Source organism: Rhipicephalus microplus, chromosome 1 (assembly GCF_043290135.1).
Source record: "Rhipicephalus microplus isolate Deutch F79 chromosome 1, USDA_Rmic, whole genome shotgun sequence".
In the NCBI taxonomy this organism is placed as follows: Eukaryota; Metazoa; Arthropoda; class Arachnida; order Ixodida; family Ixodidae; genus Rhipicephalus; species Rhipicephalus microplus.
In genome coordinates, this window is record NC_134700.1 from 159112495 (window position 1) to 159140488 (window position 27994).

At 48.7% G+C, this 27994-nt stretch overlaps 1 protein-coding gene across 1 annotated transcript; it reads right to left on the minus strand.

The window, feature by feature from the left end:
* Positions 1 to 427: 427 nt before the first annotated feature.
* On the minus strand, positions 428 to 27975 carry LOC142765877 (putative transporter YutK). The gene is made up of 11 exons (XM_075867684.1): positions 27955 to 27975; positions 26930 to 27277; positions 15929 to 16098; positions 15221 to 15362; positions 14809 to 15033; positions 13331 to 13492; positions 6289 to 6414; positions 5639 to 5769; positions 4053 to 4224; positions 2868 to 3207; positions 428 to 515 (listed from the first exon to the last, which is right to left on the minus strand). The coding sequence occupies exons 1-11, from the start codon at positions 27973 to 27975 to the stop codon at positions 451 to 453; spliced, it is 1902 nt and encodes a 633-aa protein (XP_075723799.1). The 3' UTR covers positions 428 to 450.
* Between the last annotated feature and the right edge of the window lie 19 nt (positions 27976 to 27994).

The window sequence follows — 27994 nt, forward strand, 5'->3', positions numbered from 1 at the left end:
GAGACGCCTTAGTGAAGGGCTCCGGAAATTTTGAGCATTTGGTGTTCCTTAGCGTGCATGGATATGGCGCAGTACACGGTCCTTTCCAACTCGTCTGTATCGAAATGCGACGAACGTGGACGGGATCTAGCCCTACGACCTTCAGGAAAGCAACCAAGCACCATAACTACTGTTCCATCGAAACGGACCTGAGCCATATCATGGTTTTACACGTGTAAGAGGCAACGCACATGAAAATGCAAAAAAAAAAGTATTGCGTGTGTAAATATGAATCGAACTAAGCGATAAGATAAAGCGGCTCGCTTTTTTTTTTCGTAGCGTATAGCATGCCCAGTTAGAGCGCCGTTCTTGTGTTTTTCTACTTAAAGTGATTTCGTGAATGAACAGAAGCATGAAAGATTTTCTTGACGTGGAATAAATATATACTGCCCACTTTTTTATTGCTGCCCTCTAAAGAAAGTCGTAGCTATTGAAGGCCCTTGGGACATCGTAAGAGGCAGTATCCGTCAGCGCCCCTGCATATAAAGAAGGTGTATACTGCAACGAAAATTCCCAAACTTATATAGAAAGGAAAGTGATTCGTCAAATGGCTAATTACAAATGCAACACAATGCAATGTCATAGGATCCTTCAGATCGCACCAGTGTATAGCCTCAAAATTTCGCTGACTTCTTTTTTTGTTGCCACTGCTCTACTCGCCCTTTCACGTGTTTCGTAGTCACGCCCACGCCGAACAATTTGTGTTTTACCTTGATGTTTAACGTACCATATGCTGACAGGCTCAGTGGTGGCCTGCTTTGGTTGAAGGGTATACTTGTGCAGTTAAGGTTAACTGAGTGTTCAATACAGCACCCCATAAAAAATTGGGAGACCCTTAAGCATCACCTTTAAGAGTTGAACGCGATAGCGAATTTCGGCCCCTAGTGCACGTTTCGACCGCTAAGTGCATACTTATTCATATGTTTTGTTGCATACGGACGCACGCACACAAACATGCAAACAGTAGAATAGACCAGCGAGCGCTATTATCGCCGAATGGGCTCGTTTTCATCGTGACACCTGTCGAACGAAATGCGTTAAAGGGGCCCTGAAACACTTATTCAAGTAACCATGGAATGAATTCACTAGAAGAGCTTACTGCCTTACGAATTCAACGCCGCAAAATTTAAGAATCCGTCCAGGGCGAGTGGAGTTACAAAGGTTTGTCTCATGCTGCAATTGCATTATCTCTTCCCTCGTCCGGACGAAAGCGCTGGAAGCTAAGCAGGGAGGGATGGCAGGGAAGACTACCGCGCCTTGTGACCTTGGCCACTTTTTTTTCTTTGAATGCGCGGCTTTCTCAGTACTTGTGATCGCGCGCGCGAGCGTGTACAAGTAGCGGCCTCCCACGGCTATCTCGGTAACTTGATTTTTCGCAGACGCACAAACAATTTTTCGCTCACAACCAACGGGGCCGACGCCGGCGGCGGCTTTTCTGCGACACGAGCTCTTTACCGCTATCGCGTTAATAAGTGTCCACGGGGCTACTGATGTTCGCGCTTATACAGAAACACCAACCCCGTGCATAACGAGAATGATAAGTATTTGAGCCCATCAGGAATTCCCAAAATGAGCTACACTACTAAAATAACGCGGACTTATTACTACGTAATCCCAGCTCTTTAGGCTTGCTCTGGCTCGGTCATGTCTTGGTTGATTAGCATCGTGACCACAGTCGCCAGAACCAGAACTACCGAAAGGAGCGCCACTTGCTGAGTACACGCAGTAAAATCGCATTCATGACAGAGTCGGCCGTGTTTCATGATTTTGTGTTTTTCCTCTAGTATATGGGACAGCGTAGTGCTCTCCCATAGTAGAGTGCACCGTATACTCTAAATTGTGCAACATTTGTTTTAAACGGCGAAGCAAATGAGTGCGCACAGTAGAAGAAGTGTCCCGTTGAAGTATGCGTGGTTTGCATAGCATTGCAAAATATGAAAATATGCAAATTACCGTGAAGGAAGGAAGAAGCTCTATAGGCGAGAGCATTACGTCACGCAGTCAGTGGCTGCGTATTGACTCTCCGTAAAGCCATACCCTTCGTATACTTCTCCCCTACCCTGCCGCCTGTTATCGCTCGCCCACACCCCATTGTATTGACCCAACAGGATAATTATAAAACACAGTGTCAAACTAACAGTTCAGATGAAACACAGCGCATTGGCTGCAGAATGCGGCGTGCGCGGATAGTTCATACCGGAATCACACTTGTTCGGCGGTACCGCAGAGCGCAAGCGCTAAAGCCTGCCGTGCTTGCATGCGGGGCTGATATTTTTGCGTTTTAAATCGTGTTGCACAATGCTGCCTTCTAATTTTTTCTTCCGCCACGTGTGGTGCTGTCATTTTGGGCCATTGGCTTCGTAAGCACTGGGGAGGGACTGGAGGAAGTATTGCAAAAGTGCACAGAGCTGTACATGGATCGAGCGAATCAAATCATAGCTCAATTCAGTATACCTTGTGCTTAGTAGCCGATAATAATAATAATAATAATAATAATAATAATAATAATAATAATAATAATAATAATAATAATAATTCAGGTTTTACGTAAAGAAAGCTCACTATATGTCTACGAGACACACGGTAGTTGAAGTGTCCGGAAATATTGACCGTCTCGTGTTGTTTAACGTGCACTGACATGACACAGTAGATAGGCCTCAACCCTTTCGCCTCCATCGAAATGAGATCCCCGCGGCTGGAATCGAACCCACGGTCTTTGGGTCAGCAGCCGTGCAATGAGACAACAGTTCCACAGAGGCGACTGCTGAGTAGTCCAAGAAGCGAGACTTTTCATGTATAGTTTCCGTCACCGGATACTTCTTACTCACCGGCAGTGCAGGCGGTCATGAAGCACGCCAGCGACCCGGCGATCACCGCGCGTCCGGCTACGCGCGCGCAGTCCGAAAGGCGCTCCGGCGCCAGGACAGCGTACGCGCCCAGCTGGACGCCCAGGGCGCCGAAGTTCGAGAAGCCACAAAGCGCGTGCGCACACAGCATCTGGGAGCGCAGGGACAGCAGGCCGTCTCGTGCCAGCTCGGCCATCTTGCTGTAGGCCACGACCTCGTTGAGGGCGGCCTTCAGGCCGAGCAGGGAGGCAACCCGCGAACACTCGTGGAGCCCGACGCCCATGGCGAGGGCCAGCGGCACGAACAACCGGCCAAGCAACCACTGGGATCGACACGTGATGAAACAGTGATTGGATAGAGCGATAAACGTACGCCTCTTCATAAGGGACCAGCAAAGATGTGAGCAGACTTCCATTCATTCAATAAAATAATCTATCAATGAATTAATCAACTTGCAAAATGGTATTTATTGTTATTGATATTGAGGAGGCAAGGATGCATTGTACGAGACATAGGGGAGTTCACGCAGCCTATAAGTAATAACCATATAGCGTCAACATTATCGTCATGAGGTTACAGTAGGAGTGCAATTGTTCCGACACCATTGCGTTAAACGCTAGGGTAGTAAAGAAGACTTTGATGGCGAAGAGAGAACAGGGCCCTGAGCATGGATAATAGTTTAAATAAAATACGTGAATCGTTAGCGATAATGTTGGGTAGATTTCGGGTAGCGGCATAGCAGGGCTGTAAAATCCGCACACATGGTTTATTTCTTTAATACTGGGCGGTCCTGAATCGTCACACCAAACGGTCTACTAAGTATTCATTTTTCATCGTGAATCACCCATCTCGCTCAGCCTATGCCACTATGTCACTCAGCGAGATATGCTTTCGGCAGGCATCTTCGAAAGACAGCGGCATCTGTATGAAGCAGTGAATTCCAATGCTCTTTCTTCGTATAACGTTCCGCGATTTACGCGATCTAAAATGTGCTCTTCAAGCCCGGTGTATCACGTGCAACGTCCTTCCTATACATCAGACGTCACGCGATTTCACGAGGCATCCTTGTCGGTGGTATTTTTCTCATTTGTTAGTAAGTATAGTCGATCCGCTAGGCCCCTGAAGTACACAACGAGAAGCGAATACAGCGCTTCAAGCAAGTCTTACGTTGAGCGTGACGAACTGCCATCCTACGAGGGAACCGATGGAGGCGAGCAGGGAGTCGAGGAGCGCCACGAGGGACACAAATCCCAGAAGCGAGGCCACCACGTGCGCCGCCACTCGCAGCTGCGCCGATAGTCCGTACGCCACGGACTCCAACAGGGTGCAGCCGGGACGGCTACGACGGCAGCAGCAAAGTAATCGTCGCGAAATATGAAAATTAAAACCATGAGGGCAGTTTCGCAATAAAAACAGAAATGAATTAACAATGCAGACATGCACCACGGCAGGTATGCAAATGGTATTTCGTGGTCTCGTTTTGAAAAAGAAGAAAAAAAAAACATACTCAGATTTCAAAATAGTTTGCCGGGAAGGTGATGCATGTACTTAGTGTTGGCGGATCCGGAGAGGGGGGGGGGTGACTTCCACCCCCCTAAAAAGTTCTCAGTGCCCCTCCCCCTCAATTCTGTGCTCGTAGTCCACCACCTATCACTAATTAATTAGGACAAATGAGTGAATTAAACCACTGTGAGCACACATTAACAGTATTAGTGCTATTAAGTGGTTTTTTTGCTATTGATTGATATGTGGGGTTCAACGTCCCAAAACCACGATATCATTATGAGACGCCGTAGTGGAGGGCTCCGGAAATTTCGACCACCTGGGGTTCTTTAACGTGCACCTAAATCTGAGTACACGGGCCTACAACATTTCCGCCTCCATCGGAAATGCAGCCGCCGCAGCCGGGATTTGAACCCGCGACCTGCGGGTCAGCAGCCGAGTACCTTAGCCACTAGACCACCGTGGCGGGGCAAGGTTTTTCTGCTAGCAGAAACAAAAAAGTGATGACCGTGCTTCCGTCTACGTTGTTACATTAGCTGACCCCCCCCACCCAAAATGAGTGGCTGAATCCGCCCCTGCTACTTAGCAGTGTTAGAGCGCATGTCAGTCGGCACTGTGTCTGATTTGTTTTTAGTTTACATGTGCTTTACACTCTTATATGCCTTATGAAAATTTTTAAGTACAAGCAAGGATTTAAATACTTTTATGTACCATATATATAAGAGTACAAGTATAAAGGAGCCCCGCCGTGGTGGTCTAGTGGCTAAGGTACTCGGCTGCTAACCCGCAGGTCGCGGAATCGAATCCCGGCTGCGGCGGATGCATTTCCGATGGAGGCGGAAATGTTGTAGGCTCGTGTGCTCACATTTGGGCACATGGTAAAGAACCCCAGGTGGTCGAAATTTCCGAAGCCCGTCACTACGGCGTCTCTCATAATCATATGGTGGTTTGGGGACGTTAAACCCCATATAACTATCAATCAAGTACTAGTAAGGAAACAAGTTCGACATCGGCGTGTTGACAGTGGTTGTCTTCAGCTTCTTTCGGCAGTGAATGGGAGCGGAGAACACACCCTTTCTGGCTCTTGCCTTTCACCGTTCACTGTAAGCCCGGCTAGCAAGGACAGCGGGGTCGTTACGAGTTTACAAAACTCTTCATTCACGGATCTGGTGGTTGACGTATCCCTTCACCTTCGAATACAATCTCTCGAACTCGAACCTTTTCTTGTTAGTTGGATCATCAATCATTACCTTTTACGGGGGTCGCTGATCTTCTCAAGACTGGCACGACTCTCTTCGGTCTCCGGGTAGAAGAGCTTGGCAAATCCAAGCGCCGCCGGTGCCGACATCAGCGAAGCGGCGATCATATCCTCGGCCTTCACCTGCGATGGCAAGTTTATTAGCTACCAAGAATTATTTTTTTCGTAATTTGATCTGGCCTACACACTGTTAAACTTATAAAGTTGTATGTAAACTTCGTAGCCACTAGTGCCGTATGAAGCATCACACATAGAATATAGGGGCATAATTGTAATGACGTAATATGTACATCTAGGTAAGTCATTTGGTATAGCAAAAGAATTAGATAAATTTTTGGTTTGTAGTCAACAAATGTGCCGATACATCTATGGTGCAAAATGAACTATAATAAGCGGTGCGATCACACTGCAGGAAAGATTTTGTTGCAACAATTGCGCAAGAATCCCGTATAGACCGCACACACTATGAATCGAGTTAAAAGGAGAGCAGTGATTCTATGAAAGCGTCTGCACACTCCGTACAACTTGTCCTCTACTGCACATGCCAGGGTGACGATTATGAAGCCCCAAAGTCGATTTACTAGTGAATAGTCTATAAACGTAGGCGCTCAGTAACTGAGGTATATAGAAGCGTCAACTCACGCCAAAGGTCGTGAAGACGGCGAAGAGGCTTCCCGATATGGTGGCGAATCCGCAAGTCATGACGCAGTGGATTTCGGACATGGTCAGCTGCGTCAGGCACGGCTTTATCAGGAGCACCGAGTCAGCCTGCGCGCGTCTGACAGTTGTACAATGATTTCAGTGCGCTGTCGCCATGTGCTGGCGACAGCGCACATGGCGACAGCACATGGCGGCATGTGCGATGACAGTTGTACGATGATTTCAGTGCGGTCTCGCCATGTGCTGACAGAGAGACCACTCGGGGAGGATTTCGCTTTTTACGTACACGTAAATTTCGAGTCTTATCACGAACCGAGCAACACGGTGCACTTGAGTCATTTAACGCCAAACGTCCTAGCCATTTTGGCGACCATCTCAAATGCGTTCGAAAAAAAATTATGCTGATTTGCCTCATTGAAGACAGTAAGTTGCTACAATATTTCGGAGAAAAAAAATTTTGGTCACCTTCCGAACTTTCCAGAATCTTGCCTGGGGGTTGTTTCTCAAAAAAATATCCTAAAAGTACCACCTCTTCTTTCTACACCAAATTTGATAATAAGCTGCTTGTGCTTTTATTATTTGTAATCATCACCGAGGGTCACGTTGCAGACGTGTACTTTGGGACCCTCGTCTGTATATTTTACTCCCTGTAACATCCTTTTATGACATGATAATAAACTGATTGACTTGACTTAAAATATTGTTACGGTGCATCATCGACAGGAGCAAGCGTGGCACTTAGCGAAGATGAAGAAGACGCCTGTGCGTTAGGCGCTTGCACGAGAGGCAACTCAGCCATCTTGTTCTGCTGCCGATTCTCGGCGGACGCTGTTCTGCAAGCCAAGACCTTGCCCCGTAACATTTGGTGGAAGTGCTGGGCAACCGCCTCGCAACGGAACTTCGCAGCGGCCGACGTTTAAAGGGTCATTCCACAACGATGACGGAGAGTACGGCGTCTGCATCTGCTCCTGGTGTTCCTGCGGCCGGAGATGATGCGGTAACTACATCTCCTTCTGCGACCACAACCTTTGTGCTCGAACCCCCACGGGATCCTGGCACGTTCAGTGGTTCCGGCGATCCAGATGAAGTTGACGTTGAAGATAGGCTGGCAGAGTACGAACGTGTGAGTACTCGATACCGATGGGGCCCGACTCTTATGCTGGCAAACCTGTTATTCTATCTTAGGGGAACCGCCAAATTGTGGTATGAGAACCATGAAACAGAACTTGTGAGTTGGGCAGTGTGCAGGGAGAAAATGCTAGACCTGTTCGGAAAGCCGATTGGAAGAAAAATGGCCGCGAACAAAATGCTCGCGTCTCGGGTGCAGACCTCGACCGAGTCTTAGGTCTCCTATATAGAAGATGTGTTGTCGTTGTGTCGCAAAGCCAATGCCGATATGCCGGAGGCTGACAAGGTCGGGCATATTCTTAAGGGGATTGCGGATGACGCATTCAACCTCCTCATCTGCAAAAATTTTTCTACAGTGGACGCCATTATAAAAGAATGTCGGCGCTTTGAGCAAGCGAAGAGCCGGCGGATTAACAGCGTGTTCACCCGCCTTCCGAATACGGCTGCAACATCATCTTGCGAAGACCGTGCAAGAACACAGCCACCACCTCTAGATTCATTGGATCAGGTGACCCGAATTGTTCGGCGCGAACTTGAAGCCATTGCCTCTGCTCCGGCTCACACCGCTGCAAGTGACACCACCCCACTCACTGCTAACATGGTTCAAGCTATCGTCCGCCAAGAACTCGCCAACATAGGTATTCCCTCGGTGTGCGCTTTGCCCAGCCCGCAGCGAGCTTCATGGCGTCCACCCTCGTCCTATCGCGAGCAGCAGTTCACGGCCCGATCTCGCGACCCTGCGGCGTGGAGAACCGTCGACAATCGACCAATTTGTTTTCATTGCCACCGTATCGGTCATGTCGTCCGTTACTGCAATTACCGCTGGTCCTCGCCACCTCGGACTTCATCTCAACCTCACTACCGACAGGACAGCACCCGCTTCGCGTCTGCCGTGCAGCCTTCTCCGCAAAACAACTACAGAAGGTTCAACAGCGATCTCCGTCACCGCATGGTCATCAGTCGCGTTCGCCTCCAGGACGTCGCCAGCCGTCTCGCTCACCGCAGACTCGCAGGCCGTCATCTCCATTCAACCCCGCTCCTGCCTACCCGGAAAACTAAACGGTGCAGCGCCCGGAGGTGACGCTGCATCTTCGACTCCCTCCACAAATCCTCTCTTGACGCTTCCGACGAGACAAAATTTGTTAGACGTTGCCGTTGACGGTGTGCCTATTTCTGCCCTTATAGATACTGGAGCGCACATTTCTGTAATGAGCGCGAACCTTCGCCGACGCCTACATAAAGTGCTCACGCCTGCCGCTTCCCACAAACTTCGTGTCGCTGATGGGAGGACCCCTGATGTTCAAGGGATGTGCACGGCCCGTGTGTCCATTGCCGGTCATCCTACATTAGTTCAGTTTGCCGTCATTGAAATGTGTCCTCATGACCTAATACTTGGTTTGGACTTCCTGTCACGTCATTCTGCGCTCATTGATTGTGCCACTGGTGCTCTTCAGCTTGAACTGCCGCAGTTTGCCGATTTTCCAGCAGACTATTCTCCCCGTTTACGCTCTCGTCACCACGTTCGCTTGCCTCCGCAAGCTGCTACATATGTCACTTTGTCGTTCTCACGTCATGTGCCCGACGGTGACTACCTCGTCACTCCTATAGTCGACGTACTGATGGCCCGAGACGTCGCCCTTGCTCACACTGTTGTCGCCGTCGCTAATAATACAGTGGTTATACCACTACTCAACGTGAGTCTCTTGACTCAAGTTATTCCACAAGACATGTCTTTGGCCACCCTATCTCCACTTGACAGCTGCAACGTTACTGGTTTGGACACCGACACTACATCCCCCTGTCTTGGCCGCAATTACACTCTGCCTGCAGATGACATTAACAAGATGATTGCTCCCGACCTCACTGCAGTGCAAGCTGCCAGCCTCCGTAGTCTGATAACATCATATAGAGACGTTTTCGACTTTGACCACCGCCCTCTCAGCCAAACAACTGCAGTGACTCACCGGATCAACACTGGTAATGCCAGTCCTATACGGCGGCGTCCATATCGCGTATCTCACAAGGAACGCCAAGTAATTCAAAATGAAGTGGACAAAATGATTACTAAAGACGTAATAGAACCCTCATCCAGCCCCTGGGCCTCCCCAGTCGTGCTCGTTGAGAAGAAAGATGGCAGCTGGCGCTTTTGCGTGGACTATCGCCATTTAAACAAAGTGACCCACAAAGATGTCTACCCTTTGCCTCGGATTGATGACGCCCTCGATTGCCTCCATGGTGCCCAATACTTTTCGTCTATTGACCTTCGATCCGGCTATTGGCAAATTTCCGTCGACCCCATGGATCGTGAAAAAACCGCTTTCGTTACGCCCGACGGCCTCTACCAGTTCAAAGTCATGCCGTTTGGACTGTGTAATGCGCCGGCAACTTTCGAGCACATGATGGACTCCCTTCTCCGAGGATATAAGTGGTCCATCTGCTTATGTTATTTAGACGATGTCATCGTCTTTTCACCCACCTTTGACAGCCATATAACACGTCTGTCAGCCGTTCTGGATGTTTTTCGAAGAGCTGCTCTCCAGCTCAATTCTGCAAAATGCCATTTCGGACGTCGCCAAATCACCATACTCGGCCACCTTGTCAGTGCCGATGGTGTTCAACCAGATCCCGAAAAGGTGCGAGCAGTACAGCAATTTACTGAACCACGCTCAACCAAGGACGTCCGAAATTTTGTAGGGCTATGTTCCTATTTTCGTCGATTTGTCCGCAACTTCGCCGACATCGCTCGACCGTTTACTGATCTCTTAAAGAAAGACGTTCCCTTCGCATGGGGTATAGAGCAAGCGGACGCCTTTTCGGCTCTTATCCATCTGCTGACTACGCCACCAATACTGGCCCATTTCGACCCAGCATCACCTACAGAGCTTCGGACCGATGCCAGTGGCCATGGAATTGGAGCGGTCCTTGGCCAACGACAGCACGGGAAGGACCGCGTGATTGCTTACGCCAGTCGTCTTCTTTCACCTGCCGAACGGAAGTTCTCCATCACTGAGCGTGAATGCCTAGCTTTAGTGTGGGCCGTGGCGAAATTCAGGCCTTACCTGTATGACCGAACTTTTTCCGTTGTTACGGACCATCACGCTCTTTGCTGGCTGTCATCGCTAAAGGACCCATCTGGACGTCTTGGTCGCTGGGCGCTCCGTCTCCAAGAATACTCTTTCGTGGTCCACTACAAGTCGGGACGCCTCCACACAGACGCAGACTGTTTGTCACGTTATCCGGTTGAAACGCCCGACTTGACAGACCTTGATTCAGACCCCTGCGTTCTCTCCATCCACGCTTTGGGTGATATCTCCACCGAACAACGACGTGACCCGTCGTTACTCTCCATTATCGAGCGTCTGACCTATGCTCCAACAGACCCTTCCTTTCGCCTGTTCGAACTGCACGACAACATTCTGTACCATCGCAGCTTCAACGCTGATGGCCCGGAATTACTACTCGTGCTTCCCCATCACCTGCGTACCAGCGTTCTCGAACAACTACATGACGTACCTACAGCCGGTCACCTAGGCGTCTCTCGTACCTACGATCGTGTGCGACGTCGCTTTTTCTGGCCCGGACTGTATCGTTCTGTGGTTCGCTACGTCACTGCTTGCGACCGCTGCCAACGCCGCAAGCGCCCCTCTGTGCTACCGTCTGGCCTCCTACAGCCCATTGACATACCGACGGAACCATTCTTCCGTGTTGGCCTTGACCTGTTGGGCCCGTTTCCTACGTCCACCTCCGGAAATAAATGAGTTGCAGTCGCCACAGACTACGCCACACGCTTTGCCATCACTAAAGCACTGCCAACAAGCTGTTCCACTGACGTCGCTGACTTTCTCTTGTATGAAGTCATTCTTCATCACGGCGCTCCGCGGCAGCTGCTTACTGATCGAGGAAGGTACTTTCTTTCACGTGTTGTGGATGACATTCTCCGCGTCTGCTCCACTGAGCACAAGCTTACCACTGCTTATCATCCACAGACAAATGGATTGACCGAGCGTCTGAACCGAACGCTGACGCAGATGCTGTCAATGTACGTTTCGCCAGATCACCGTGACTGGGACAAAGCACTCCCCTTTGTCACGTTCGCGTACAATTCTTCACGGCACGACACAGCTAGTTATTCGCCGTTTTATTTGCTATTTGGCCGACATCCAGTATTACCATTTGACACGCTCCTTCCTTCGGCTGCCCCCCTGTCTACTGAGTACGCCAGCGATGTCGTTTCTCGAGCCCATGCAGCCCGTCAGCTTGCCCGTGATCGGCTGCACTTGTCGCAAGCGCAGCAAAAAGACCGCTATGACAGTCGCCACCAAAGCGTGCACTTCTCGCCGGGGTCTCTGGTACTTCTCTGGACACCAAACCGCCAAGTCGGCTTATCAGAGAAGCTACTATCACACTACCATGGCCCCTACAAAGTGTTACGACAACTTAGTGACGTGAGCTACGAGATCGCACCACTAAACAATGCCTTTTCGACCACCTCACTCCAGACAGACGTTGTACACGTTTCCAGACTGAAACCGTATCACCCTCCTCGTTCGCCGCCGCCTTACTAAGCGCCGTGACGGCGCTTCCGCCGCAGGGGAGTGATGTTACCGTGCATCATCGACAGGAGCAAGCGTGGCACTTAGCGAAGATGAAGAAGACGCCTGTGCGTTAGGCGCTTGCACGAGAGGCAACTCAGCCATCTTGTTCTGCTGCCGATTCTCGGTGGACGCTGTCCTGTAAGCCAAGACCTTGCCCCGTAACAATATCAAGTAAAAATACTTGTGTAAGGTGTTTAAAGGTGAGTAATATTCGCACATTTTTTTTCTGCCAGATATGCCTACAAAAATTTTCCCGAAAATGTTTTATGTTTACATGTGCTTCTATGCTAATGCTGCACGTTGTAAGAATATTTGAACAATGAATACTTACGCCACAGAAGATATATTTCATCGAAAGTATTTTAGACCCCTGATATTGCTAAACCTTACAAAAAAACCACGAATTTCACAAAATTGTCATTTTTGTTGACGTCGAGATGCGATTCGCACCATGTCCTGGTCTAACTAAAAATTGTCTTTATAGTTAAATCGAAAGCCAATGAATAGTTGTGCTAATATGGCAAGTTCTATCATTACAATTTTTGTTTTCAGGAAGAAAATAACTTTTGAAGTTTCCCATTGATGGCTACCTGTCTATTTGCTGACGAGGGCTTCCGCCTTGCCGTCAAGCTCCCCATGGCCGTCAAGGAAACTACTACAATGCTTGAAACTGCATTTCAAGTATTGGCATAGCTCTGTGATTACTTCAGTCTGAATACTATGTTCTGTTCTGGCTTACAGTCCCGATTTCTATTTTTTTTTACTTCCACCGAGATGCTTCACAAATCGACAACGCTGCCGCCGCCAGCGCCCCATATTCTGTGACACGGGCTGAGTCACGCTGTCGCGTTAAGATTTCGAAATGTCTGTGACTGTCTTTCTTGGGTCTACACGACACCAACTGTCATTCACCCGTGCGTGACCCACAGCTGCATAATATCAGCTGTGGTATGCGGGTATGTGCGATACTTGAATGAGGGAAGGCGTCCCATAACGTACACGATGAATATCTCTTGCTATGCGCATGTTCATCATGTTTGCCATAACTTATGCCCTCTCGTGCACATTTTCGATATGTCAAGTTACGGACACGATCACGAGAGCTTTCAGACGAAGGCGGCAAGATAACTAAGTAAGTAGGTAGATAGAAATGTTCAAAGTGTTTTTCGTTTGCCCAAAAAAATGCTTCACGCTTTAAAAGCTATTAAAATAAGTGAAGGAATTTTGTGTATACGTCTATGAAATGAAAATATCGACCAGTGCAATGTAGGGGTGAACATGCGAGTAGGAATAAACCTTACCATCCCTAGGAATATGTTGATTGCTGCACAGTAAGACTCGCAAGGGGTAGTGCCCAGCACGACTGCCATGATGCGGCCCGCTTTGAGTGCGAGGCACTGGAGCAGCCCGTAATGACACAGCAACGACACTAACATACCGAAAAACACCACGGCCGACAGCACCTGCACAATAATAGAACCAACTGTGGTCATTTGACATCCCACACTTCCAGGACTAAACACTAAGAGCACACACGCGTACTCACATACACGCACGCACGGTTCCAAAGTTGCACAGTTTGCCCAAAACACGATCGCATGCACGTGCAAACACACATAAAAGAACGCATACGCGGAACACACACACACAAGCCTGCAGATAATAACGAACCAATATAAAACCGCGCGTCGCCCAATTTCCTTCGTTGCTATGTGCAAATCAGTGGTAAGACATAGGCTCCAGTAGTTTCGCAGTGAGCCATAATTTCCCCACCAGCTACCATTGTCGTTTCGACCATGTCCCGCCTTTAGTTCGCACGATGGACGTGATTCAGATCTATGCCCAGTCTGCATTCACAGGACAAGGGGAATTCCTGCATTGCTCCTTGAGGATCCCAAGAGTGATTTGGGATTCTGTCGCTTCACGAATGGCTCCGTACACACCGAAGAGGGAACGTGGGAGTGGCTGACGTATGGGAACGCTAGATTCGGTGCTTGGGCCAAAAAGGGGAGAGGAATTCCGTGTGTACTGCGAACGAGTCGCCGAGGGCCGCTAGCCTGAGGAAAGCCGTTACAGACCGGGCTGTGTCATTCCAAGCCGGGAAGTAAGGCACCCTGCAGTCGAGCGTCGCAATCGAACCCAATCGGGTTTGGTCGCGACAACATTTCTCGAAAGAACAGTGGCGCCGCTGTGGTGCTTTTGACGCATCAGCACGAGCGTCAGACCCATCATCCCAACGACCTTCTCATGCCAGCGAGTGGTCACCATGGTACCACATAGGAGGTGTGGTAACTCCACCCCTGTCAACGGCGCAGATGTGGGCGGCTGGGGGTGGCCCCGTTGAAGGTGGTACATGTCTTGGAATTGGAAAGTGTAATTTGGTGCCCTTTCCCTCTTACGCGGATGTGGGGAAATTAGACGGTTAATAATAAGCCCTCGTGGGCTTCTTCGGTAGCTTTTTGATGTAGAGCTTTCTCGTAAGAGAGCTTTTCGAAAAAAGACTGAAGATGTAACTCTCCTCCATGTGATATATGTAAATAAATCTGTGTTAATACCTTCCTAAGAAGGCGCTTTCCTCCCTGCAAGATGGGCTAAATGAGACCAGTTGCAGTGGCCAGCTACCCACGATGAAACTCGCCGTACCCGGGTCGCAACGACTGGCAGCAGAGGTGGTATGCCGTCAAACTCCAGTAATAGCAACGCGCAATCTGCAGGGTCGAATCGCGAGTTCGTCGTGTGAATGCAGCTTTAGGTGCAAATTTCGTTTAGAACTACGTACACTGAGAGCAAGCACGGGCTTCTGCTGGGGCAGCCCATCCCCTTCTAGCTGTCCCGTGGCCAGGTAGCCGAACACGAAGCGCGCCCCGTGGCTGGCGAACGCGATAACGGCGTTGACCTTGTTGGCGAGGCAGAACAGGACATCTCGGCCGACCTTCCAGCGCAGCAGGAGCAGACCCAGCCCAAACTGGAGAAAGAAGCTGCTCAGCACTGGGCGCCATCTAATCTGCAGTGCGTACAAGAATGCCTTTTATGGAAACGTACAGTAGTCGTTCTGCAGCAGAGTCGTTAACAGGAGTTCCACAAGAGCCTACGTGACCACTTATTAAATATCCTTGAAATCATCCGCGGACGGCACGTCTAAGCAAGCTATGCTCACATATCTGTCGGGTGGTACAAAGCCACTTGTGTACCTTGCTGCGGTTCTTGGAGAAGACGTATCCGAAGCCGATCAGAAGAAGCATTCCGAAACAAGCCTTCACACGAGGCCGGTGAAGTCGCGAGTCGATGGCAACAAACAAGAACACCGCGGCCCACACCGCGACCCATGCAGTCCTGGACGAGAATTAAGAGAAAAATTGAAAGCTGCAGGTGCACCTTGCACTTAAGAAACAATAGATATCTAGTGTACTCGAAATTATATAATAAATTCCTCATGTCTAATCTGTGAAATGATCATTTCAATCGCGCGCGCAGAGTGACGCACTAACCAGCCGTGTTCAATAGTCACTCTAGTCAGAAAAAAAGTGACTCATGCATTCCCCTCTTTGACTCCCAATATGGTCAGGCTGATGTGCTGAGAGACAGAAGATAGATCTCACTTGTGGACTCCAAAATCGTTTGTTTTATTCGGTAAAATGTACCCAAAACTTGGACGACATAGAAGCACTATGATTCTTCATTTTGCCTCTTTGTTGGAAATGGTGTTCTGGAGTCTGTGGCACAGGCAACGTACCCCATGCCTCTGTGTCGATTGATTATGTCGAGGCGTGAAGTTTGGGCTGTGCCAGCCAACAACCAGCCCGGCAAAGGTGGGGTATGTACCAGACAGCAAACACAATTAATAAAACGTGTGCTTGCGATTCGCTTTGGCGCTGTGGAGGAAATTGTGCGTTAATCACCTGACTATCCATTTCCGCTCGCTGAGCCACAACGTCTGCTTCTTGGCGCTTTCGTTAATGGCGGCCATCTTTTTACGGGGCACTAATCGTAAGCAGATCCCGCACCACAGCCATAGGTCCAGGGTCAGCAGCAGCAGGAGCAAAAAGCCAGAGCCCTGGCACCAGGGCGCCTGGAAAGAAAATTTAATCTCACATGTAAACATCAGGTGTGACCATCTGTCACATATCAGGTGCGGTATTTCACACGGCAATTTGTGCGAAAGTTTACAGTGATTTTGACAAAATTGGTGGTTAACAGCTCGAAATATAGTTATTCATTTTCTTTCAAACTCCTTGACTGGTTTGTGCACTCGCTTTTTGTAGTTAATCACCACATTGACGTTCGAACACTGGTTCTGCTGTAGGAAAGCAGTCACAATAAATAGAAATCAAACGTGGACGTTAATTTTATTCCCCTGAGATGGTATAATGCAATCGAAGACAATATTGTTGTGCACTATGTCAGAGAGAGCGAGAAAATTAGGGGACCCTACAGCTTCGCCTTTAGGAGTTGAACGCGATAGCGACATTTTGTTCCTAGAGCGTATACCTCAAACACTTAGTGCATGAAAGCTTCTCGAATTTGTTTTACACCCGCTACGTGGCCTTAAGGAAATAGGCGCAGTAGCATGTGCCTTTCGTAGTCTGGTACCGGCTATCAACCAGGAAGCCATTACGATAATCACATATTCTGATGCCCATTGGCAATGAACGCTTGTACCACGCATTGTTACTGCAATATCTCATGCTGAATTGTAAAGCATGTAAACAGTACGCGTGTGTTTGTGAAGGATAATATACTTTCATTGCCGTTCCAAGCAGAAAAAGCTCTTTTCACTGCTTTCACAAGCAGAGGTTGGCCGTGTGGTAGAACATCCGCTTGACGCACAAACGACCAGGGCTCGGTCCCCACTTGGACCCAAACAACCCTGGTTCGACCCCTGCTCTGCTTCAGCGTTTCTTATAATTTATTCATTTTATATGCATCGTTATCGATTTCTCGGTCACACATAAGATGTTTTTTCGCTCACAAGCAACGACGCTGATGCGGACACCGATGCCAAAATTTCTTCGACACAAGCTTTAACGCTATCGCGTTCAAAAAACATGGTTGATTCTTAAGCCATAGCGATTGGTATAACACGAAAGTGAAATTTGTCTTTACAGAAGTAGTTGACTATTTACTGTACATTCATATAAGACAGCTTGTACAATTTAACGTCTGTGAATGTTTTACAGCTACGGCACCGCTTAACGGGGACGCACGCGCGCTGAAGTTTAGTGATACATCTCCACTCCAACGACTAACGTTCACGATCAGTGATTGAACAAACATTTGTGGTAGCTGTAGTAGTTAACTATGACAGCGGAATTACATTGACTATAGCAGAATCATAGAAAGCGGTGGCGCAGTAAGGAGCTAACCGTTAGCTAAACGCCACTGAATCGTCGACCAATGAATGATTGATATTTGGGGTTTAACGTCCCAAAACCACTATACGATTTTGAGAGACGCCGTAGTGGAGGGCTCCGGAGATTTTGACCACCTGGGGTAGGCGCAGTAAGGAGAGCCGTGACTATTGGACGCCCTGAACTTGGGCTTCAGCAACGCTGAAGTCGTGGCACGTTAAGGGAAGGCTACGGCCTGCCTAGAGAGAAACGCAACGTGCATCGTGTCTAGCTATTGGCCGGCCACGATTTTTCGCGCGTTCAGTGTAAGTGCAGAACTATAGTGCTCATAATATAGTCTATAGTCCCATATATATAGTCCCTATAGTACCCATATTATAGGCTACAATTATAGTGAACTAGAATATTCTGGACGTCTGCCAGTTGGGCGTGTTGGTAAAGGTTCATGATAAAACAAGTGCTAAAAATTACACACACTCAAGGAGGAGGAGAGACGCTGCTCTCGTCGGAGCGAGTGGACGCGCGTCGTGTCGGCTCCTGTTTCAACGAATGTTTTGCAGTGGAAGTCACCTAGAAGCCCACAAGATTTTGGTACCCGCGTATTCAGCTTGTCATCAGGAATCGCCCGGCACCAAGTTCCAGGTGGGGACTTGAATTTTGACACCTTTACCAACGCATTTTTGTCAACCACGCTAGCGAGAGAGATACGCCTAACGCCTGCCAAGCCACCGGCAGCGCAGCTGCCAGAGACGCTGCTGCCTAGGCCGGCCTAGCTCTGCGGGCACCAAAAAACGCCGGTCGGCGCGTTTGACGCGTCCAACTTTTTGAGAAGAAATGGAGGTCACAGTGGAGGGAGAACCCATTTCTCGTGAAGAATTCGAAGAAAGTACAGGATGGAGCACCGTAGGATCAAAGAAGTCGACCCGCGGGCAATCACTAGAACCCGGTGCGGATTCTCAACGAGGGAATCGCAGCAGGAAACGGCGTGAACAAAGCCCGAGTCAAATAACAAGATTAAGCCGGATGCCTCCACTGCCCCGAGGTGACTACAAGATCATCATCCGACCTAAAGGCGGCCTTCGACTCACCGATCATGGAGCCACCCGACTGGCGACTAGCATTTACCACGCCGCTGAAATTCCGAAAGATGCCCAAGATGAGGACACAATATGCCCAAATTTCCAGCAAAATATCATTGTTGTGAGCACACCCATCGAGGCGCATGCTGAGAGATCAGAGAAAATCTCTCGCATTGTGGTCGGCAACAAGACGTACGATACCAGCGCATATGAAGCAGCACCAGACGGTACGTCAAAAGGCGTGATACGTGATATCTCGTTGGAAGACACTGCCCGAGATATTACAGCTAATGTGATTACAACAAAGAACCCTACAGCCATCGCTGCAAAACGCCTCAGCAACACAACGACGGTGATCGTACTGTTCGCTGGTCTTCGCGTGCCAACATACGTTCGATACGGTGGGGCAATGTTGAAGTGCTCCCTTTACCGCAAACAGATAGAGACGTGTTACCAATGCGGTCGCCTGGGGCACTGCGCAGATGTATGCCCAAACCCGAAAGACCACGTGTGCCGTGGCTGTGGTATGACCAACCCCCCGCAAGATCACCAATGCCAGCCCACTTGTCAACTATGTGGCGGCGACCACCAGACGGCCGAGAAGGCGTGCAGGGCACGTTACAAGACGCCGTACCTGGTGAAACGCCGGCGATGGGAGCGACAACAACAACAATATGAAGACTACCCGACGAAGCCAACGCCTGTCGACAACAGCCTCGAGCAGCGGGACACTACTCCTACCCGGAAGCCCGGAAAGAAAGCCTGGTCGAGATCTCGGTCGCGGTCTCGGTCGCGGTCTCGCCCCCGGCGCCGCTCCCGACGCCGCTCCCGGCGCCGCTCCCGGCCCCGCTCCCGGCGCCGCTCCCGGTCGCAGTCAACATCTCGGAGCCGTACACCTGGACCTGGCGCAACCTTCAAGGTGGGCTGGGTAGACGTAGTCAAGGGGGCGCGCTCGGGGTCTGAGGAGGCCGCTTCTCAAGGCAAACTTGATAAATTAGAGGCTGAAATAGCACAGCTAAAGCAGATGTTAGCACAATGTAACCAGAAAATGACAGCTTTAGGAGAGGAAAACAGGACCCTCAAGGAGGAGTTACACCATTATAAAACAACAAAACATGCTCCACCAGTAGTACCACCGCTCTCAGCTGTTACACCCAGTGAAAAAATGGCGGAAGGTACAACACCACCACCTCCCAAGCGCAGAGCCGAAACCCAGGCCAATGAATACAAACCCGCACGCGTGACGCCCGAGAATAAAGTCCTGAAGGAAGTTCAGCAATCAGTCAAAGAATTAAATGAGTGGATGAGCAACGCATCCCGACTGATCTCAGCCCTTACTGACCGCGTAGAGACTATAGCTAAAATTACCCAGCAACAAAACGAACACCTACAACAGCGACTCATCGCTGTGGAGGCTAGAATCGCCCCTCTGCCACCTAGCGGACTGGACCCCACAGCGAATGTAAAGCAACCTTCCTCGTCGGCATTCAGTGTGATACAGCCGGCGACGTTCCTACCCCCTGCATCTCATCATAGCTAGAAATCACGCCTACACAATTTGGCAATGGAATTGTAGAAGCTACGCGAATAAGCAAGCAAATCTTAACCAATACCTTAAGGGGAAAGTTAAACCCGATATCATTTTATTGCAGGAGACACATTGTCTCGCTAAATTGGCAGGCTACCGCTCGATCGGACATGCCAACGGGGAGACGACTGTCCTTACCACCCTCGTTAGACGAAACCTTACGTTCACACAGCACGACACGGAAATTACCAATATAGACAATATATTTATTGAACTCGTTCCGCAACGCAAGACACAGGAAAGTCTTTTTATACTAAACATATACAGCAACCCTAAACAAAAGAAGCACAGATTTCTCACACTCTTTAAACGCGCCCTCAACATCGCTGGCCAAAATCCCATCTTAATAGCGGGGGACTTCAACGCACCACACACTGCCTGGGGATACTCTTATGTGTTTCCTAAAGGTAGGGTCCTCTGGTTTGACTCGCAGAAAGAAAGATTAACTCTCATCACCAACCCTAGCACACCCACACGTGCGGGCACTAGCTCCAGTAAAGACACAACGCCTGATCTGACGTTCACGAGAAACACATCAGCAGCCACCTGGAAAAATACCCTAGAGGACCTGGGTAGCTACCACTACATCATCGAGGTACATGTTCAAGGTGGCCCACGTAAACCCACGGGAAAAGAGCTAAAGTTGGTAGACTGGACCCAGTTCCGCAAATCACGTGAGAACCAGGTCCAACCCATCAGCGACATAGAGGACTGGATACACACGCTTAAACAGGATATTAATAATGCCACCCGAATCGTACCTCCCGAGGCACACCTCGAATAGATCGATAGACGGCTCCTCCACATGTGGGAGGCAAAGCAGTCGCTCCAAAAGAGGTGGAAGACACAGAAACACAACAGAAACCTCAGGAAACGCATAGCACTCCTCAACACAGAGATAGAGATGTATGCAACACAGCTAAGCCGGCAACACTGGGATGAAACCTGCGATGCGATAGACAGGCAACTAAGTCTTAATAAAACTTGGCATTTTCTACGGTTCCTGCTCGACCCAGAAGACAGCAAAACCGCCCAACAACAAACCATCAACAAACTAATGCATGCTTACAAGGGCACCGAGGAGGAGTTTCTTAGGGAGGTAGAGCTCAAATATATCTCTCAGGCTCCTACTCAGCAGCATCCAGATTATACGGGCCAGATCAACACTACTCTAGACGAAGAATTCACCGAAGCGGATATCCGTGCCGCCCTACAAAAACTTGACACCAAATCTGCACCAGGTCCGGATAACATCACGAATAAGATGATACGCAATTAGGACGATGAGTCGATCACGCATATCACAGACTATATTAATAACTGCTGGGAGACCGGAATCTTGCCCCCGCATTGGAAAACGGCCAAGGTGATTCTGATTCCGAAACCAGGCAAACCACTGAATACTGACAATCTTAGGCCCATCTCCTTAACACCTTGTATAGGCAAATTGATGGAACACGCTTTCCTGGCTAGACTGACAAATTACCTCGAAGACAATGATTTTTTCCCACACACCATGATTGGCTTCCGCAGGCATCTTTCAACGCAGGTTGCCATGTTGCAGCTTAAGCATCACATCATAGACAGTACGGGACGCTCCACTAAGGGCATACTTGGTCTTGATCTGAAGAAGGCTTTTGACTCTGTCACGCATAGCACCATTCTAAATCAGGTCAATACCCTAAACTTGGGGCTTCGCACGTACAACTATATTAGGGCATTTCTTACGGGCAGAACAGCCACGATCACTGTGGGAGCACTCAGGTCGTCCGAAATAACCATAGGAAGTGCGGGAACCCCGCAGGGTTCCGTGATATCTCCCATGTTGTTTAACCTTACCCTCATTGGTCTTTCTTCAAAACTTCAAACCATCCAAGGACTTCATCACACCATTTACGCTGACGACATCACCCTCTGGGTGTGCGACGGCAGTGACGGTTCCATTGAACAGAGATTACAGGAGGGGATCGACACAGTCAAACGGTATTTACAAGGAACTGGACTATCCTGCTCGGCGGAGAAATCTCAGTTACTGCTATATCGCCCCACACTTAGAGGTCGGCCACCCAAACTACATCCCCAAGCGCAGGCACACGCTGATATAAAACTCACTACAAGCGATGGTCACGCCATATCAACCGTGGACAAAATCAGAGTGCTAGGTTTGATCATAGAAAGTAAGGGTACCAACGGAGAGACAGTTCGCAACATTGAAGCCAGAGTGTCTAACACGATGCGCCTCATTAGGCGCATTACCAATAAACACAAAGGCATGAAAGAGGCCAGCATCATCCGTTTGATCCAAGCGTTTGTTCTAACTCACATCACCTATACAGTGGCGTACCACCGATGGTTCACCGCGGAAAAGTCAAAACTCAACAGCCTAATTAGGAAAATTTACAAACAAACGCTAGGTTTGCCTCAAAACACCAGCACCGAACTACTCCTTCAACTTGGTTTACACAATACCCTTGAGGAACTTATTGAGGCGCCACAAATCTCCCAATTCGAGCGTTTAGCCAAGACTAAGCCAGGCCGCCAGATTCTATGTAATCTCGGTATTACTTGCCACACTCAACACGGAGACAAACACGACATACCACGCACTATCCGTGCTAAGCTAACAGTACCACCCATACCAAGAAACATGCACCCTAAACACAACAAGGGCAGACGTGTCAGTAGAGCCAGGACCATGTCAAAGATGTTTGGGCGCAACTATGAGGCAGTCTTTGTCGACGCAGCACGCTACCAGGAACGTCACCACTTCGTGGATGCTGTCGTAGACCACACACAACAATGCAAAAGCAGCGCGTCAATCATCACACGGAACGTAGAAACGGCAGAGGAAGTGGCTATCGCGATGGCCATAGCCCACACTAACGCCTCATGCGTAATCAGCGACTCGCAGACAGCCGTTCGAAACTACGCCAGCGGCAGAATCTCCCCCGAGGCATTGCGGATTCTTAATACAGGCAAAATTCACGAGGTGGACAAATACGTACACATCTTGTGGTTCCCTGCCCACACACCACTAGGTAACGCGGAGGCCAATCCGAATGAAGTGGCGCACAACGTGGCTCGAGGTCTTACGTTCCGAGTCACGTCAGACGAAGCGGCCACCCAAACGGACTTTTCTGCGCCGGTGTGGGAATGGGACGATCGGCTCACTAAATTTAATGACATAATTCAACACTATCGACTGCAAAGGCGGGAGTACCCTCCGCCTCACTCCAAGCTAAATCGGGCCCAGTCCGTTCAGTGGCGACAGCTACAAACACGCACATACACGAACCCTGTCATCATGCACCACATATATCCTGACGTCTATAGTTCTAATCTATGCCAGTACTGTACCACCAGAGCCACTCTCGAACATATCCTATGGGAATGTCCAGCATTAGTCAGAAATTCTGGGGTCGCGGCCTCCAATGAAGACCTTCGGGCGCGTTGGCAGACTGCGCTGCTCAGTTCGGGCCTGGACAAGCAACTTTGGGCAATCCAGCAGGCCAAGGAAGCTGCCGGGAGACACGGTCTCTCCGTTGGCCCCTAGGTGGGAGCCCATCCCAGCAATCTGCCGGAAATTAATAAAGTCTATTTCTCTCTCTCTCTCAAGGAGGACACAGACGAACGCTAGACGAAGCGTTCGTCTGTGTCCTCTGAGTGAGCGTAATTTTTTAGCGCTTGTTTCATCAAGAATATTCTAGTTCACTATGGAGGGTATGAGTGAGGCCGACGCTAGTGTTATGTCGCCACCTGGCGTTCCGTTAATTATTACAAAATTGCGCATCTCCAATAGGATACGCGCCGAATGGGACGAACGCAAAGAAACGATGCTTTGAAGAACTAATCGTGAATGTCACGGTTATAATGCATTACTTCACAAAGAACATGCACTGTGAAAGGGCAGTGTTAGATATAAAGGGCGTGTTTGTAAAGCTTCCACAGAACATATAGCATATGGAGGTCACGTATGCCGAGCCCCAAGCGCGATCGGTTAACACCTACATTTTGTTGAACATGTCAAAAAGCTCAGAGAAGTGCTGGAGAATCAAGAGGGGAGGGATGAAATGCTTGGTAGATTATACACGTTGGAACGGTTAAGGATGCATAAGTAAATATAGCCCGCCTTACGCACGCTGGTGAGTATGTGAGGCATATTTATATATTGTTGCGGAGTTCAGGCTATTAATAAATATGGGGCGCCGCGCGAAGAAGAGGACATCGACGTGTTGGTGCTCGAAAATACAACAGCCACCACCTTGACTGCGGGACTAGTTTTCTACTGTAAAGTAGTAAATATATCCGCAACACTTTGGTGGAGGTGCCGAATTGACAATATGTGTAAAATGTATTAACATTGCAATAGAAAAATGGTCGTGGCGCGGTGGGCAGCGTACTCGACCTTTATTGTCTTGAACGGAAACGTCATGGGTTGAGGTCTTGTTGACGAATTCTTTAGGGACGAAGCTCCTTACGCCGTGGGTCGTTATGTCCCGCGTCGTCGTAGTCGTCGTAATAGCCAGTGGCATTGTATTGTCAATAAAAATGGCGTCACATCATATTCAGGGAGTGAATGATGATGAGTGGGGTGAAACGTCCATCAATCCATCCATGCCTCCGTGCGTACTTCAGTGCGGCTGGCCGTCCGTGCAGCCGTCCGCGCGTCTGTCCATGCGTCCGTCCGCTTTGCCCCAATTGTCATTATTCACCTCGTGGATATGAGATTTTTTATTTTCTTTCTGATCTTGCGTATTTTTGAACGTCATTTCCGCGATGGAAATACGTCACTGAAGTCTTAGTGGACATCAACATAAAACACTTTCATCTTAAGAAGACATTGCTTATTGCACTGACGTGTTGATAAGTATTCTATGCAACAGATATCTCCCATATATCAACCAGTTGATAGCTTATCTTCTGTGGGTTCATCAATATTTTTCGCATGATAAAATAAATTATGCCTGTAGAATACCTAAATAGCGTGCTAAGAAATAGTATGAAGCAAGTTTCATCAAAATATAATCGTTAGTTTACGAGAAAATAATGGAACGTATGTGTCCCATTCACCCACCAAGTGGGACAACACCTGTCCTATTGTATCAAGAGGGCACCATGCTGTAATCTTCACCCACCAAGTGGGACAACACCTGTCCTATTGTATCAAGAGGGCACTATGCTGTAATCTTTTTGCGAAATTTTTAGAACGAAAAGAACTGATGCAAGCGGTACAGAGGGACACTTCAGAATCTGTGTAAACAAAAATTTGTGGGGTACCTTATTTCCAGATGTGGTACACATTCTGCGCCTCTGCCTGCTGCGTTCAGCCCAGTGGCTCTGTTTGAGGTTTTCGCATACAGAAACCGTATTATTTTCTTTATGTCTCTGGTTATTTATTATTTTATTGCTGTCTCGGGTTGCTGTATATAAGGATGAACACCTCAGTTACGCCTGAATTTCTGCCCATATATAAAATTGTGCTCATGAATCACGGCTAGTCACACTTATGTGATGTCACCAATTGCGTTGAATCCTGAAAGCGCGTTTACTACTGCTGCTACCGATTATTGAACTTTATTCAGGCCTTAGATATTAACTTTTCTCATTTTGTGCATTTGTCTCTCGCTTCTTGGCTGTTGAAAGCATCTATTTCATTATTATTTTCCTTTGGCCCTCAATTTCAGCCACAACATGTTAGCCGCAGCTTTTGGTCTAATTGCCACTGCTATCGTAATGCTGAAAAAACAACTTGAGGTCATTCTTCATTAGAAAATGCTGTTTTATAACAAAATATTTCTTCGCTTAGTTGAAGAAAACAGCAGTGTCCGTATGTTTTATAGTCAGGCTAAGTAAGGAATTGCTTCACCTTTTGTCAAGGGCATTTGAAACATGATTGCTGGCGGATATACTGCGCCAATTTCAAAAAAGAAAATTCATAGCTGCATGCTAAAATTACTTTTCTCAAGTTCCAGAAAAGGAGGAAAATACCATGAATTTAGAAGTTTAGCTATCTCACACACAATATGACACCACTTTAAAAGAAATCAACAGCAAAAAACAAATTAAACTGAACCAATCACTGGTGCCTTGCAACGCAAATGTGCCACGTGTATCTTTTTTCGTTTCTTACTGTAGCAGCTAGATAATGATGGAGTTGATGGCAACACGAACTGGCGGTGAAAGGTTTTACTGGAGAAGAAAAAAAAAGTGCCACACATTCGTCGCATTATTCTTCAAAGGGTTAATTTATTTTGACGTCAAGTGAACAGACTTCTGGCGTCACAAATTGCGCCGCAAAGGCGGGAGACATTGGGAGAGAATAACACACTCGTTGTTCGTATTTTCAGAGGTTATTAAGGGTTCTTTAGGCGTTTCCTGCAAGGAAATTCGGGCTTTGGCAAGCTGTGGCGATTACCCGCCGCGGTGGGCCAGTGGCTAAGGCGCTCCGACTGCTGACCCGCAGGTGGCGGGATCGAATCGCGGCTGCGGCTGCTGCATTTTCGGTGAAGGCGAAAATGCTTGAGGCCCGTGTGCTTGAATTTAGGTGTGAGTTAAAGAATACCAGGTGGTCGAAATTTTCGGACTACTTCATACGGTGGCTGTCATAATCATATCGGGACCTTTGGGACCTTAAACCTCAATATCTATTACTATAAGGCGTGGCAGTTATATTTCTTATTGGTTGTCTGTTATATCGTTAGTTGTGTTTTCGTACCATGTGTTCCTACAGAACTTTTATCTGTCAGTATTTATATGTCACAGCTTTTCGAATACTATTTGCTGGTAGTACACGCTTTCGTTCTTTCAGTCCCTGTCTACGTTACGCGCTCGTATATATGAATGTTACCACTATAAAACAACCTTCAGGAGAAGTATCGAACTTGCCTTGCGGTCCCATCCGGTGTCGAGGAACGCGACTACCAGGAGCGCATGCGCGGCGAGCAGCAGCAGAACCTTGAGCAGCCGCGGAAGATGAGCAGCCACGGCAGTCCACGGGATTTGCAGCTTGCGCACCTCCACGGGGTACGGGGCAGGCAGGGACAGCGTGTTGCCGTCTCCGTTGGAGCCCTCGGCCGCCCGCGGCGACGGAGTCTCGCCAGAGCTGAGCCCTGCGGCGACAGTGATCCCAGGGATGGAGGCGTGTTCGGGCAGCCGCGACAAGATGAAGGACATCACGCTGCGCGTCTCGTCGATGGAGTCGTCGGCCGACGCCAGGCTCTCCTCTGAGCCACGCTGTTGGGAAGCAGTAGAATGGCCGGTGAGTTTGCAAGATGTGATCAGATTCACTAGTTCAACCGGCAGGTAAAGCTGAAGGCATATTTACAACGACAATAACTTAATGATCGAGTGATACCTGAACGACGCTGCAGAGATATAGAGGCACGTCCTATACCAAGCAGCAACAGCGGTAAAAATGAAGTGATATAAAGCTCTAAAGTATATATGCTTCGGCTCTATGTGTCCAATAGCGCTGCAAGGGGCTTTCCTGGTATATATTGGAGATGCAACACCATTGACCGCAGAGGATAGGGACCCGTGGAGAGGGGAGCTCTAGTGCGTGGTGGTTTTATGCTATGTACCCTACGCTACAACAATATCTGGGCGTTGAGTCATGTATACCCATTGTGCCCGCCTCCCTCGTTCTTGTTGGGTGCCACCACGCCTCTTTCGGGTACTCCAGAAAAATATCTCTATTTGCACAGATATGTGGTGAGAGGTGACAACATATCCAGACTATACGATAGTCAAAGCTTAATCTACGTCCAAAATTTACGATTCCTCTCTCTAGATAAGCCATCTCGGCTTCCTTAGCCCTCAGGCGTCGATCCGTACAGTGAGATTGCCGTCACTGTCGAAAATACGCTACTACAGGCCACTAGCTGCATTGCATATTGTATGTATAGGCTCACCCTGTTCCTGATGCGAGACATTGCGTTCTTGCTCCTATTT